Here is a 15178-nt window from a genome sequence, read left to right as displayed (position 1 = left end):
GCTTTAATGATTAAATAAGTTATTGTAACTTTATATGATGCAGGTTGAAAGCTAGAATTTCGCTTTCAATCTAGCTTCTTGTATATTCTGCAGTTGCAGCCTCATTCAGCTTTTCGATTTTTTGTAAATATAAACTTTATCAATTACAAAATATTATTTCTGATCTTATTACATACTATCAACGGTGTGTGCATTTGATGTATATATGCTCGAAGGTTTGTGTCTTATCTTGTATATAAGTATCGCTTGTTCCTGACTGGAGGGAAATAAAAGCCTATCTCACATATACTGAAAGAGGGACACGACGTCACACGAGATCAAGCGCAAACTATTTATACATTGAAATTGTCTAATCAATAAATATAGGGATGAACAACTTCAACTGGTCAATGAAAACATATAACTAGTGGTTAAGCGGTTATAAAAAAGATAGAAATACTCCCCCAGAAATAATCATTCTTCAAATGCTTTGAGTAATCAGGGGCGGTCAAGCATTTGGGACGTAATTAACTTAAATTTCAAAATGCCAAACCGAAACGAATTATAATATGGTTTTAATGTAATGAACGCCCTCCCTGACTTTGGCTTATTTTAGTCCGAAATGGTTCATTTTTGTGATTTTTATTCATTTGTCCTCCAATATTGTAAAATGAAAACCGGGCAATTTGGGGTGTGGGCGCGGTATTCACCCTTGCCTCCTAGATCCGCTAGTGATAACCTCCATTCTAAATATATATTTCAAATAAGAACTGTAATGTGTTATTCAAGGTTGTGCATCAAATTTATTTGCGAGACGAAATAATAATAAAAACAGAAAAAAGTTCTGACCAGTGTTGAATATAGATTCATATGCACTATATTTAAAAACCTATGACGTATTAAATTAAATCAAGGATCTTTTCAAGAAAGATGCACTAATTCTGCGAGGTAAACCCCCTTTAAAGATATGTCAGAGGTCTGTAGTTTAACGATGTACTTTGAATTGTAATTTGAAGCAATGAAATTAATTAAAATATAACAAACTTCCTTCATCCCTTTCAGGCGTATGAACATGAAACCAGTGAAATGGCAAATAAATCCCTGAGCAACCGCGTCGACAAGTCCTTCCAAAATATTCAATATGGATTTTCAATTTTAAATTTGTATTAAATCAGTGCTTACACATATACTGACATCATTTTAAGGCAAATACAAACAATATTCACATGAATGCCCATTTTACGCCGCTGTTGGAAGCCATGGTTTCATTTTCCCTTTGTTGATAAGAACAGTAAACCTTCGTGACCTACATAAACCGTTAATCCGCCATCTTGCTTTTAAGACCTTACTGGCAGGGAAGGTTAAGAAGTGTCAGTACGTTTTTGTTAAAATCGTTCTACATTTAAGTTGTATTTCTTCTTTCAAAATATCCTCATTATAAAATAAACTTACCAACTGAGAAGGCGATAACTCCGATCAAACCAACAAACAGAAGCATGTTATTATACCACATTTTTATAATTAGGTCTATAAACATTATAATGTAACATTATTGACTTCGCACTTGTGATATTTTTACTTTCTCTCATCTTTACTTCCACTTGCACATTATAAGAACTGTTATTGTAATGCAAAAACGTCAGTTTTTGTCGACCTTTTAACAGCGCGGGTCGCAGGTTCCCTTATCTCGGTGAATTTTGGTTCACCTACAATCAACAAACCCTGCTCTTCTTGAGAATTAGAGCATGTTACAAGTTGTGCATACGCAGTGCATGCATATTGTGTTATATTATGCTAATAGCTGCCGCAAAACCCGATAAAATACATTATGCAGTATTGCAGCAGACGAAATTTGAATATCCTCAAGGGCAGCAAGCGAATTACGTAACATTTCCCGTTTAGCTATGTGCTCTCCCATTTCTCAACAATATATTTCGGGGGGGGGATTAATTGAGAATACATTCTTAAAGCAAGGACAATGTTAAAATAAAATGTGTATAAGGTTTATTCTTGCTTGAAAGTAAACATATACATGTATATTAAAATTTCCGCTATACACAAACAATTCAAATTCAAGAGATACAATTGCTGAGCTTAAATGTTCTCTAGACTTGCATAACGCAGCGGACATGACGCGTGTCAGAGATCAATTCTTCCGGCCAGTCCGACAGTCAGGCTGCTTCGACTAAGACAAGTTACATACTCAATGTCGTACAAGAAGTCGGTCACCATCACTGAAATAGAAGAATATTTAACACCAAGTGGACAACGGCACGGGTCAATGAACAATTTCGTACTCGATGTTTTGAACAATTCCATAGGATTTCTGATATGCTCATCATACGTAGAACCGTTTCTTTGACTATGAGCAATGTCTTACTAATAGCTATCTTGCACATAGGCGTCTGAAAGCATATATCATATCATTTATTTGCTGTGATCGAGTATGCGCAGGTTTAACTGAGTAACTGTTTTGTTTGATGAAATGCCTCTAATTTACAATAATAGTGAGTATGCCTTCAATGATTCAATACTATACAGGACCTGTGTATGTGTGTTGAAATGAGGGGACCGTTATTCTTAAACATACAGGGAACTTCCACCCATTCAGACTAGGATTTGCTAGTCAAAAGTAACTTTAAACAGAGCCAAAATGCCACTGCTTCAAACTCCTGTGAGTTATAACAATTGTAACAATATATGTTCCTTCCTGATGGGTGTAATTTTGCCTATTGAAGAGAGAAAATCAAACTTTAATTAAGTAAACCTGATAAGAATGTTTAGTCATTGGTTTGAAAAAAATGCACTGTTTCAGAGTAGTGTTAACGTAAAATTCGAAGAAAAAAATGAAAAGTTAAACCCGAGAAGGAAGTGACAGACTGAAAGACACTTACAAGATCCTCCCTTTTCCAAAGTTGTTGTCAGTTGAGTACAGTTGTTTAAACACGGTTGTCGCGGTGTAAAAATTAACTCTAGTTCCCCGTTCAACTGAAGCAGTACCATAAATTGGTCCAACATAGGCATCTGCGGAAAAAGGGAAACTGTTGTGTCACTTGTGAAGAATGATATATATTAGGAGTATGAAAAACAGCGTTATAAGAGTTTAACCAGTTAAAAGTCAAACAACTTGCTCACTTATTATCGATGCGCAACTAAACATAATTTAAAAGATCACCTTTATAAGTTTGCGTTCCGTGTACTGTTCACATATAAACACCCAGTTTGATGCGTCGAGCTCTAATGCGGAAGGTAGGAATTCTGGCTTCGTGTAAAGCTGCCGGAATGTCTTTGCAGCTTCAGTGAAGCAATTTTGCCTGGAACGATTGATTAGGATTATTCTTGATGCACTATTATCATATAATGGTTATATCTAACGGTATATAAGTCCTTATCAATAGGTATCATGATAGTGCAAGGACAAAAAATACCAAACATATACTTAAGTAGAAAACAGGAGTGCATTCGAGGAAGACACGTTAATACAAACAACCTTATATAAGGTCAATGCACCTAATTGCACCTAGAACGACTTACTGAAAATGGACGACGTTTTATAGTATATGAATATTGTTATTCGACAACTGTTTTATCCTGCTCGTAAACATGTACGCACCATGATGCGTAGAAGTTGTGTATTTGTTTTGCACGTGCTTTCAATAAAAGACCTCTCTGGTTTCTCACTTCCATAATCGGAAGACTGCTTGCAAATTCACAACTCGTGTAAATGTTCATGTTTTCCTCGTCTAAGTAAAGCTGTTGAGGGAAGAACCATCGTTAAGTACAGTATAACAAACAAAAATACTTAAGGAATTCGACTCACCAATATATTAATTTTGGATACATGGTGACCCCATATTATTTCGTTATCATTTGAAAAGGTTTTGTGAACAAATAAGAAAATGAAAAACATTTACCGAAAATGATATAATGGCAAAAATGAGTTTAACATGAAGGTTAACAGAACTAGATTGCGTGAGGGTCGGTTTCCCTAACTGATTTTCAAAGTGTAAAGTCATTCAGAACCCAGAACAAACAGAATATTACTTAAACATAGACATAAGTGGAATCATAGCTGAATGTTTTATTAAAATTTAAATGTAATAAATGTTCGTACTTTTCCATAAATGGAGCCTTACATTCAATTGTTGTGGAACAATTTTACATGCGGCATATGTTTCTTATATACTTTTCTGAAGTAACCTAAAATATATCGTTCAAACAACCTCTGCCAGAGTTTCCATGGAAACTGTTGGTTGAAGATTTTGGCCGAGTATAACCAACGGCATGTCACTTTCAGAAAAGTGGTTGGCTATATCTTCCTCTGAGGTGTCCAATAGTACCGTCACTTCCGAGACATTCGAACAAATCTGCCAGAATATATATAATTTATAAAATGTCTACATTTGAAATAACAACACAACTAAATTCGGTGCAGTCTTAAATATAAAATGCTGTACTGAATGGTAATAAATCGAGACTTTTTTTAATACTTAAGATATCTCGTATAGGTACATATTGTAGGTTGTTTTATATTATGTACCAGCATATGCCATAACATTGCATTGAATTAAGATTTATAAGTAACTTCGTATATCCTTTTAATTAAAAGTAGTTTTTATGGTCCATTCAAGCTATATAAAATGTACGTCATGGAAACAAACAATAATACTTTATGTATCTGTTTTACTTTCATAGAAGATGTTGATGGCATTTTGTTTACCTTGCAGTCCTCATTGAGAAGAGGCCTATCAAAACTCTCTGCTAACGGATTTGGGACAAAACAGTTCGTCTCGTACAGCTGTGTCCAATCCAGAAAAGGCAGCACCTAAAGTGATCATACACGGTGAATGTTAACTCTGTTAAAATACGAACAACTTCATTTGTTTCATACCAGTAATATAAGTGATTCATTTTTTTATTCAACCTTGTATTACACCTCAAAAAGTTAACATAAATAATTGCCAAATGACAGAGCAAAAATTAAGTCTTCCATTTTTTCCATTAAATTTGACTTCCCAAAAATGAAAAAAACAACGATATTACTGCGAGTATTTTTTTATGAAAAAGCAAATGCACTTTGATTTCAAATCAACAGCTTGTACTTTTGACCAAAAGGATTTTTTTTAAATATCAGAATGGCCTTTTATTGATAAAGTCAAAATTATTGAATATTTTTATCCAAATCATTTATATATTACAAATGCATTGGAAAAAATGTTTTTCATTTGACCCTGCTCCTGTTTTAAAACAAAATGGGTGTTTGTATTCCGCTAGCTTGCTGCAGATCAAAAGAAAACAGATTGGTGTAGCCTTAGAGGATAACATTTCTTCTCGTCTATCATTATGATTAAATTCTGTGTGACTTAGATTTCGAAGTTATTTCTTTTCCATTACTGTTTAGAAATTAAGATATTTAATAACACCAAATGAATTAACATAACGCCAAACCACACTGATATAATTATTCATAACATCGCATTATTTACCACTGACCCTGCATGTTAGTGAACAACATCAGTTAAAATCTCTATATAAGTATGTGCTTGTATTGTTATATTAAGGATGCTAAGTTGTATGTATTAAGCAAATATGATTAACAATAAATCGGTTTGAAACAAGGGGCGCCATTATTTGCCGTGTTTTTGCTATTATTAATCAATGGTGTTAAAAACTGAGTCTGATAGTGATACATTACCTTTATTTATAATAGTGTTTGCAGATGATTTCGTATTACTTACAATTATTTCATTATGTATTCGTCCAAGTGGGGACTAAAAATTAGAATCGAAGATATATTTCTTTGAAAGCTGAAACGGCAATTATAACTCATGATGGGCATTTGATAGGCAATATCTAAAGAGGTAGACACCGAGTATCATAAAACATAGAACTTTACAGAAATTAATAAAAACTAGCCTACTATTATTTACTTCTATCCTAATTTAAGGTGTGTTAGTTTCCTCTTCGTTTAATATTAACCATAACACTAATCAATATGTATCAATAGAAAATATGTATACAGATTTAGGTATATTTTGAATTTTATGTTCCTATAGGTGGATGGAGTATTTCACTCCGTTTCAAAAAATAAACAAATGTTATATACTTCATACTAATGTCCTTAAAATCGTTCGACATATACAAAAGTGATACTCTTTATTGTACAGAGTTACTTCCCTTAGATATTGCGACTACTGAATTAAAGAATGGCAATACAAATTGATACACCATATCTTTTATGCCTCTTATATTCGAATATTTTAGTTAAAGTATGCGATCGATTTTCGTTCATTTAGTTAGAAACTACTACAAATAAACGACCTTAAAAACAAGCTTATTTTCAGTGTTCGGCCACGTAAATTATCACATTTTTATAGACCATTTCTTCACAAACATATGACGTTGACAATGAAAACATGAGATGTTTGCCAAACATTATGCCCCCCCCCCCCGAGCGCCATGTTGTCAGGATTATTTGGACAACTGAATAAAATATGCATGGACCGAAATGACTTTGTAATTGATATTGGGTGCCTTTAAGGCAGTTTTAAGATTATGACCATTCAAAGTCTGGGGATAGTAGGTGCAGTTTTTAATCATGTTCAGATGGTGACTGATATCTGCAGATAAAATGTATCATCTAAGCAGCAGGGAATAAATAAATATGACGAATATGAGTTATAACCATGACCTTTGACTCTATGACCTCAAAATCCATAGGGGTCATCAACTGGTCACCCCCAACCTATATGTCAAGTCTGAGGGCAATGGGTGTAGGCAGTGTCAAGTTATCACACAAACAAGCCCCAAAAGCAATAGGGGTCATCTACTGGTCAGGCTTAACCTCCAAGTCAAGTGTGTGGGTCACGGGTGGAGTTATTGTGGGGTTATCACTCAAACAACCTTTTATCAATCAAGGTCACTGTGTCCTTGACCTTTGACCCAATTACCCTTAAAATCAATAGGGGTCATCTACTTGTCAGGCTCAGCCTCCATGGCACGTTTGATGACCATAGGTCTAGGCATTGTTGAGTTATCACTCAGACAAGCTTTAAAATTGATTTACCATTAAAGGTCACTGTGGCCTTAACCTTTGACCTGATGACCCCTAAAAGCAATAGGGGTCATCTACTGGTCAGGCCCAACCTTCAAGTTTGATGACCATAAATCCAGGCACTGCTTAGATATCACTCGGACAAGCTTTGGTCTACCCACGGACCGACCGATCAACCAACCGACCGACTGACATGTGCACAGCAATATACCCCTCTACTTCAAAGGGGGTCATAAAAATGTCTTGAAAGGCACAACAAAACAACAAGATGTCACTACAACAGCTCTATAAATGCTTTGCTTTATTTGGAGAATATTCTTATTTGTGACTTTGGCTGCAAATTCAAGAGGTAACTTGGTAACCAAGAATTGACATAATTATTCAATACTGTTCTTTTACATATTTCATATGAAGTCGTTGTTACCTATTCACATGCATGTCTTTGAATGGTTGAAATAATTGTACGTTGACGGATTTTTTTTACGATTTTTGAAATCCTTCACATACAAATTGTTTTGTACCAGAAGTGGGCAGTTATTCCAATCGGGATTCCGGGTTAAAGCATATTGCGTCTATAAAATATCATAAACACAAGAAATATTACCAGATAGTGTTATTTTATATTAGTTCCGTACACAAAAAATAAATATCCAACGAATAATTATGAGTTTTATAGGTTTTTCTTCATTTCATTCTGTCAAAACATAACGATATATACATGAAGGGCACCTGCAAGGCTGCAGTTCACAGTTTTACATCAATCGGAACACTTCGGCCATGGCCGAGTTGTTACAATTGTATATACATGGTCTATCTCGAAGCTTGTCGGAGGTGGCTAGGTTATTACGAATTGGTCGAGTTGTTCCAATTTGCATAATTGTTGTCTGTGTCAGTCAAGTTTCGTTTTATTGGAAAGGTAACTCATGTTTTTTAATGTATTTAATGCTTGTTTTGTGCAAAATGTCTTTGCACTTACATGGTAAAATATGAATATGAACCTTTATTATCCATATAAACATAAAATACTTCAATAAATACAATTTCAATATTTTCTTCTTTTGCACAAACCCGTTTAGACATTAGGGATTGGAAGAATTTCGTATAACACGTCTATTGTTTTAGACTAGTCTTTGAAAAGATCAGAAAAAAAGTTTTTTATAGGTTGATAACAAAGGTTAGGAAAGCATTATTTACCTTACCATAACAAGCATTTATACAGGCTTAGAAATGTTTCCCACAAACATAAAACCTCAATATTTTGTATTTTTGAAAAAAGGTGTAATTGTTTTCACATGTGTAATAGTAATCCGATATGGTAAACTTGAACAATAACTGGTAATTATATGAATGTTTAAATGACAAATGAAGCAAACAATATGAATATTGTTCTTTATTAAATATGTTCTAGAGTAGAAATTACATTTTAAAAAAAAAAGATGTTTTACTTTTGTAATATTGTATTCTATTATTAAATAAATATATCAAATATGTTATGATATTGTCACTAGCATAATGAAGAATGAAGAATGTTTGCAAGGACCTTAACATGTCCATTTTTAATAAGTTAATATACATGTATCCCGGAACAACCTGTTTTCGACTGCCTAAGGATTATTTACATTTCAATCATAAATAAGTGATAATAAAAGATAAATGTTTGTGTGTACCATTTAAAGCAATCATTCATCTTTGAAAAAAAATAAAATAATAATATCTGTTTCAATCTTCTGTTGTTTACATTTTGCATCCAAAATGGCAGCTGTCACATGTTGTATTTGACCTAAATACAACCTGTTTTTGACCATGACCATTAATTATACTTCACAACAAAAGTTTGTGCACAATATTTTTCATTATAAATTGTATAACTTGTTTTTTTTACAGTTTCAAGTATTTTATTTTTAAAAAAGTAATTAAATGTTTATATATTTGCCATCCAGTCACTTTATAGTTACTTATCACCACAAGAGGGGCAAATGAATGCATCATCCCTTCTTATGGCTTTCACATGGGTATAAAATAATAAATTCACCCATCATGAACCCTGGTACCACTGGCCCAACTCTGAATGAGCCTCATATGACCTGCCCAGGCTGCAATATGTATAATTTTATGATAACTGAGAGCCCAATTATAATTCAAGATAGTTACCTGTAGATAAATTTCATAAAATTTAGAATAAGCAGTATACATTATGTACCATATTTTGATGCGCTTTTAATGTTGTGCACTATACTTAGAAAACGATAGGGGATAGTTTTTAGGCTCTGGTAGATATGTAAAATCTGGCAAACAAAAACAACACGATTTTAAAGAAGTATTTTACAAGTGAAATCATTATAAATGAAGGTTTTAATTTGGCATTAATTAACAAGAGGCCCAAAAGGGCCTATGCTCTACTGGCATGGCTTTTGTGGTCATATCAATCCAGAGCATGTATGTATGGGCAAAAGGCAACAGACATATACTTTATGTTTTGTGTTTGGGTTACCTGAAAACGTAGCAGTTCAACATCTGAGCCCCCAGAAAGTATTGTAAGCAGATTAGTTGCATGAACTATTTTAATATGTGCCAAGTAAAAGTCATCTGACAAAAAAAAAAAATGCTTTCAAAACTGTACTCATAGTAAAAATTTCTGTAGTTTTAGAAGTTAAAAAAAGTTGGTCGAAAGGTCAAAGTCAAGGGCATCCTAGGACAACATTGATCAATTTGAACAAAATATTCACAATCAATTGTGCTGAGATGGATGCACGAACACACAAAAAGATTTTCAAACCTTTCCAGATTTATGTTTACCAAACCTGTGAACCCTGGGTGTGGCCAGTAATGACACCAGGTGCATAACTTAAACATTCACAACCAATTTTGTTAAGATGAATGTGCAAACTACAGAACTTTAAGCTAAAAAATGGCCTTTGGGCTTTCAACAAGAACAAGGCAGAGTAATTCACAAAATCAGCTGCAGAAGCAAAAAGCAAATTGTCTCTAAAAATCCTAGACTTGCAAATTGTCTCCCTTAACTCTAGACTTGAATTTACATGTAAATGTAAACTTGGCTAAAAATAGAATTCGCTCATGCAGACCTGGCTAAAAATAGAAAGCATTTCTTTAAAACTTTCATGGCCTATAATCTAGGCATTTATGGACGGATCTGGCTGGTTTTCGAAAGGAACCGAGCTCTAATGGATATCTATATACTGTACAAGTTTCATTGAGATACAATCAAAACTGAAGACTGTATCGTGTTCACAAGCAATTGTTTACAGACGCACGACTGCATGGATGCACGAACTTTCATGGCCTATAATCTAGGCATTTATGGACGGATCTGGCTGGTTTTCGAAAGGAACCGAGCTCTAATGGATATCTATATACTGTACAAGTTTCATCGAGATACAATCAAAACTGAAGACTGTATCGTGTTCACAAGCAATTGTTTACAGACGCACGACCGCACTGACGCACGGACGCACGGATGCACATACTACGTACACATTACCATCGCATAAGCTCTTCTGGCCTTTGGCCAGTAGAGCTCAAAATGACTAATTGGTGTTGTTTCAAGTAAAACTGAAGATTTTTTTACACCAGCATTCCCATTCGTTTTCAAATGAAGTTTTCTGACAGTTCTACTGTTATGGTTAACAAATGGAGCTTATTTTTACTGGAAGTGACGCAAAATAGAAGTGTTTAACCTATTTTCAGGGGGCAGTCAAAAATAGGTTGTGGTCAAAAATAGATTGTGGTCGAAAATAGGTTGTTCCTGGATATACATTGAAAAAAAATGCTTGGAATATTGGTTAATCACAAGGTAGTCCAAATAATTGTACGTTGACGGATTTTTTTAGATTTTTGATATGGCAAATCCTTCACTTACAAATTGTTTAGTATCAAAAGTGGGAGTTGTTCCGGTCAGAATTCCTGGTTAAAGCATATAGCCTCTATAAAATATCATAAAAACAAGAAATATTACCAGATAATGTTATTTTATATAAGTTCCGTACACAAAAAATAAATATCCAACTTATAATTATGAGTTTGACGGCTTTTCTTCATTTCATTCTGTCAAAACATAACGATATATACATGAAGGGCACCTGCAAGGCTTCAGGGAACAGTTTTAAATCGCTCAGAACATTTCGGCCATGGCCGAGTTGTTACGATTGTGTAACGAGGTCTATCTTGAAGCTTTGTCGGAGAGGGCCGAGTTATTACGATTGCATAGAGTTGTTCCCCTTCGCATAATTGTTTTCTGTGTCAGTCAACTTTCGTTTAATTGGAAAGGTAAACAACTTGTTTTAATGCATTAAATACTTGTTTAGTGCAAAATAACATTTCACTTACATGGTAAAATATGAATATAACTCTTTATGATCAATTTCAACCATAAAATAATTCACTTAAAACAATTTCAATATTTTTAAAACACCCCCGTTTTTTGCACATTCCCGTTTAGACGTTAGGGATTGGAAGAATCCCGTATAACACGTCTATTATTTTAGACTAATCACAAGGTTATTGCAATTAATGAGTATATTCCAATCATTTTTTGGTCTTGATTTTTTTATAATAGTTTTTTTAGGGGCTGAGGAATGCGTGGCCAAAAGATAGGTTCCTGTCAACATAACTGCCACCTGTGGTACAGTTTGTTAATGATTTTGGTTTTAGTAAATAAAACAGGCCCTTAATCTAAAACTGATGCACTTACATGAATGATTGTTCTCCTAAAGGAATGCTTCATAAATTGGTTGCAAGATTGGTTGGAAAGAAGCCCACCAAGCAAAATCATCACCACTGGAAGAACAACAAACTTGAGAAGAGTTATTTTGCCGTTTGATCCTGGCATGGTTGAAGGTGTCTGGAGAAACGGTTTTGCAGCTGACTTTATCTGAACCGCTGTTTTGTGAGATTCTAAGCAGTTTAAGTACAATGTTTGAAGTTCATTTTCAAGTTCGGCAACATTTTCATCATTGTTTACATTGACTTCCGCGTTGGGGTCGTCCATTTTGGCGGATAAAAATACTCTGCCGCACTGTAATTACATAGTCGTAACGGACAGTATTTATCTGGGTGTAGCAAGCTCCAACGCAGTTACTACCCCTTATTAGCAGAGCAAAGAAAGCTGCGAGTGTGTAAAGAAACAATCCTGGCCAGCTTCGTCAACTGAGGAAAGAAAAATTGGACGTTGAATAAGGCCAAAGAAAATTAAATATGCTAGCAAAATTTGGCTTTTATAATTACAACTGTACTGTATATTCCCTTAAAATATTTTGAAGGATTTCCGGATTGTGGCGTCTTAGACCTGAACATTTTACGAGAATTTTTTTATATTTTGTTATTCTTATTCGTATACATGATTTTCGCCTGTACATTTATTTCATTTAGGCTGGGACAAATCCAACTCCCAGAGTGAGGACATTTCTTTATCATTATTATTTCCTTAATTCATAAATTCACAATACGTAACAAGTTTAATTACCCATCTTTTTGTTTTGTTCTATTGATAGAAAACGGTGAATTATTTTCAGGGAATATTCACTATAATCAATTTTCGGATTTTATTAGGTTCTTTTGCATTGACAGTGGAGTATCTGCCACACTTCAACTATCATTGTGTGTGTTGCATCAATTTCATTTAAGAATGTCACAAACAGACTGGTCAATCCCATCCAAATGGTATGTAGATAAAGGGCCATAACGAGATTATGTCCGTCGGTTTGTTTTGTTGAGCAACAATTGTGATTGGTATGGAAAGGAAAATACATATATAGTGTATACATGTATATACCAATTGTTATCCGGGTTTTCGTATAACTCTAAAATATTTAAAGCTACGCATATGAAATTTTATATCTGTATAGATGGCCATTAGAAGATCATGTAGCTCCTTGTTATGGCAAGGAAAATTGCAAAATATCACATTTAAAGTGCATAACTTATACATGAGTCACAATCTATGCTTCACTAAAGGCTCTAGCTCTGATAAGCTTAATATAGTTGTTATTTTCAAATGATAATTAACAAATGATTGTTTTCAACCTTATAACGAGGCCTGGAGATATTTTCGTTAAGAGCAAGATACCCCTTTGAATGCCATACTATAATTGATAAGTTGGCTACATTAAAACGAACAGTTCGGACAAATTTGAATCTACAATTTACCTTCTTGGAACTAGTAATTAATCGCTGTCGAACTTGCAGTGTTCGGAATCGCATTTATATAGCTATGCACATGGTTGCTTCTTTGGTTGCATAAATGGATGTTGATGGTGTTTGAATGGAACGGAATTCCCCTGATTTCCCCACCCCTCGCTCTAACACCATCATCACGAAATCACCGACGTACGTTTTCACAGTATCTTCACTAGCGGATCCAGGTGGGGCAAGTGAACGTAAAATGTCAATGCGGTCGTAACAATGTTCCTAGGATTAGTTCACTCTAGATTAGAACAAGACTTATTTTGATGCAAAGCATCAAAGACGCAGCTAATGTTTCTGAAACATTAGTAAAATGAAGCCGATATGCGGTTCACCAGCATAGAAACTTCGAGATACATGTACCTAGATACGAGCATTCCTTAGTTATTGAACGAAACCGATTGTCTGCTAAAGGTCACTTAGACCTAAACGTTTGACCATCTGACGTCAAAATAGCTAGGGTGCTGGTCGTGTTTCATGGACCTTTACCAAGTTCGAGCTCGTTTTTCAAATATTGATAGGAAGCTGCGTATTTTCAGCTAACGGTAACAACGACTTTGACCTTTGACTCACATATCCCAAAAACAGTAGGGTTTATCTGCCGGTCACGACCAACCTGCCAAAAAAGTTTAAGGTCCTTGGAACTTAGCGTTCTTTAGATCTACCATATCTTCTTGGAATGTTCTATCAGGAGATGTTCGTTCTTCTCCATCGTTGTCTTCTTTCAAGCATAACCTCAGCAAGAATGGAACTGCAGTACGCGAAGTCTATTATGATGGAGATCGCAAATCTAGTGTTGCTCACGTAAGACTGCGAATGCACTGTAGCAATGTCAACAAATATCTGTTCTAAAAAAACATTGTCGATAACCCCCACTGCCAATTTGGATATATCGAGGATACATATCATATCTTCTTCACCCGCCCACTTTATCATGCTCAAATAAATCATCTTGTTGACCAGTTATCCAATATCAATCATTGTCTTTCCAGAATATACTATATTTGGATCATAGGAAGCCATTCTTCAGACAAACAAAATTATATTCCAACAAGTTCAACAATATATTCGACAAGCGAAACGTTTCTGATCTCCTACATACAGAAGAACAACCTGAATCCACCACTGACCACACCTGTCCACATCGCCCACTGTCATCGTTTTCCCTTTCTCATCCTTCTTATTAATTCCATATAATTCCATATAAGCGCTTACTCCACTTACCATTTTTGCCTCTTATTCTTCAAATCTCATTTTGTTAACAGCGATTACGCATAAAAACAGGTGCTTAATACTAAAAATTATAAAAATAAGGTTTAATGATTTTAGTAATGAGTTAATTGTGACACAAGGATTGAATAAGGGATATTCTATATACTCATCCAGTTTATAAGAGGTATGATAATAAAAATGAGCTGGTATTCATAAAACATTTTAAGTCATTTCTTTACTTAAGTCGATTTCCTTAAATGTTCATTGTCAAATAATAATAAAAAACAAGTTGTTTAACAGAAAAGTATTGGGTTAACATAAAATAATAGAAATAAAGTATTTTATATGTAATTAAGTTATTATATCATACGACCAGTGAGATACCTAACCAAAGTAAATGACGTAAGTTAGGAAATGACTTAAGATATTTCATGAATACCAGCCCAGGAGCATATATATATATATTTATTATATGCCTATCAAATTCCTTTTCCATATCCAACAGTGAAAACTACAAAACGCCGTATTGAAAAATCCGTATCATGACACTGTCGTTTTCTGATTCCGTATCATGCGAGTACCGTGTGTAATCTCGGAACTACTTTCGCGTTGCTAAATATAGCGTGACCAAAAAAAATGGTTAAATCTGTCAACTTTTATATACAATAAATTATCTAACTTTACTATCGCTCCAGAAGCATGTAAATATTCAGGAACATGGTTCTTATGTTCTTT

At 34.4% G+C, this 15178-nt stretch overlaps 2 protein-coding genes across 3 annotated transcripts in view; both read right to left on the bottom strand.

Moving 5' to 3' along the window:
- LOC128227722 (protogenin-like) overlaps nucleotides 1-1741 on the bottom strand; it is a 45526-nt gene extending 43785 nt beyond the window's left edge. For both annotated transcript variants that reach the window (XM_052938504.1, XM_052938505.1), the window contains exon 1: nucleotides 1432-1741. In XM_052938504.1, coding sequence (XP_052794464.1) covers nucleotides 1432-1516 — 85 coding nt within the window. In that variant the 5' untranslated portion in view covers nucleotides 1517-1741. The remainder of the gene's footprint in view (nucleotides 1-1431) is intronic.
- A 225-nt stretch (nucleotides 1742-1966) lies between these two features.
- Nucleotides 1967-12032, bottom strand: LOC128228782 (uncharacterized). The gene is made up of 7 exons (XM_052940283.1): nucleotides 11742-12032; nucleotides 4700-4804; nucleotides 4203-4346; nucleotides 3593-3732; nucleotides 3155-3293; nucleotides 2874-3003; nucleotides 1967-2213 (listed from the first exon to the last, which is right to left on the bottom strand). Exons 1-7 carry the CDS (start codon nucleotides 11877-11879, stop codon nucleotides 2119-2121), a joined length of 891 nt encoding a protein of 296 aa, XP_052796243.1. The 5' UTR covers nucleotides 11880-12032; the 3' UTR covers nucleotides 1967-2118.
- Between the last annotated feature and the right edge of the window lie 3146 nt (nucleotides 12033-15178).

The sequence above is a fragment of the Mya arenaria genome, chromosome 3 (genome assembly GCF_026914265.1).
Source record: "Mya arenaria isolate MELC-2E11 chromosome 3, ASM2691426v1".
NCBI lineage: Eukaryota > Metazoa > Mollusca > Bivalvia > Myida > Myidae > Mya > Mya arenaria.
The sequence above is the reverse complement of the archived record's forward strand: the minus strand, read 5'-3'. Positions and strand labels throughout refer to the sequence as shown.

Excerpts from the sequence above, each read along its gene's own strand:
- LOC128228782 (XM_052940283.1), bottom strand. The coding sequence starts at position 11,879 with ATGCCAGGATCAAACGGCAAAATAACTCTTCTCAAGTTTGTTGTTCTT. Across the intron at positions 3,733-4,202 it reads CCATGGAAACTCTGGCAGAG|CTTTACTTAGACGAGGAAAA; the intron begins GTTGTTTGAACG and ends TTCCCTCAACAG. Across the intron at positions 2,214-2,873 it reads TTTGGAAAAGGGAGGATCTT|TGATGGTGACCGACTTCTTG; the intron begins GTAAGTGTCTTT and ends CTTCTATTTCAG.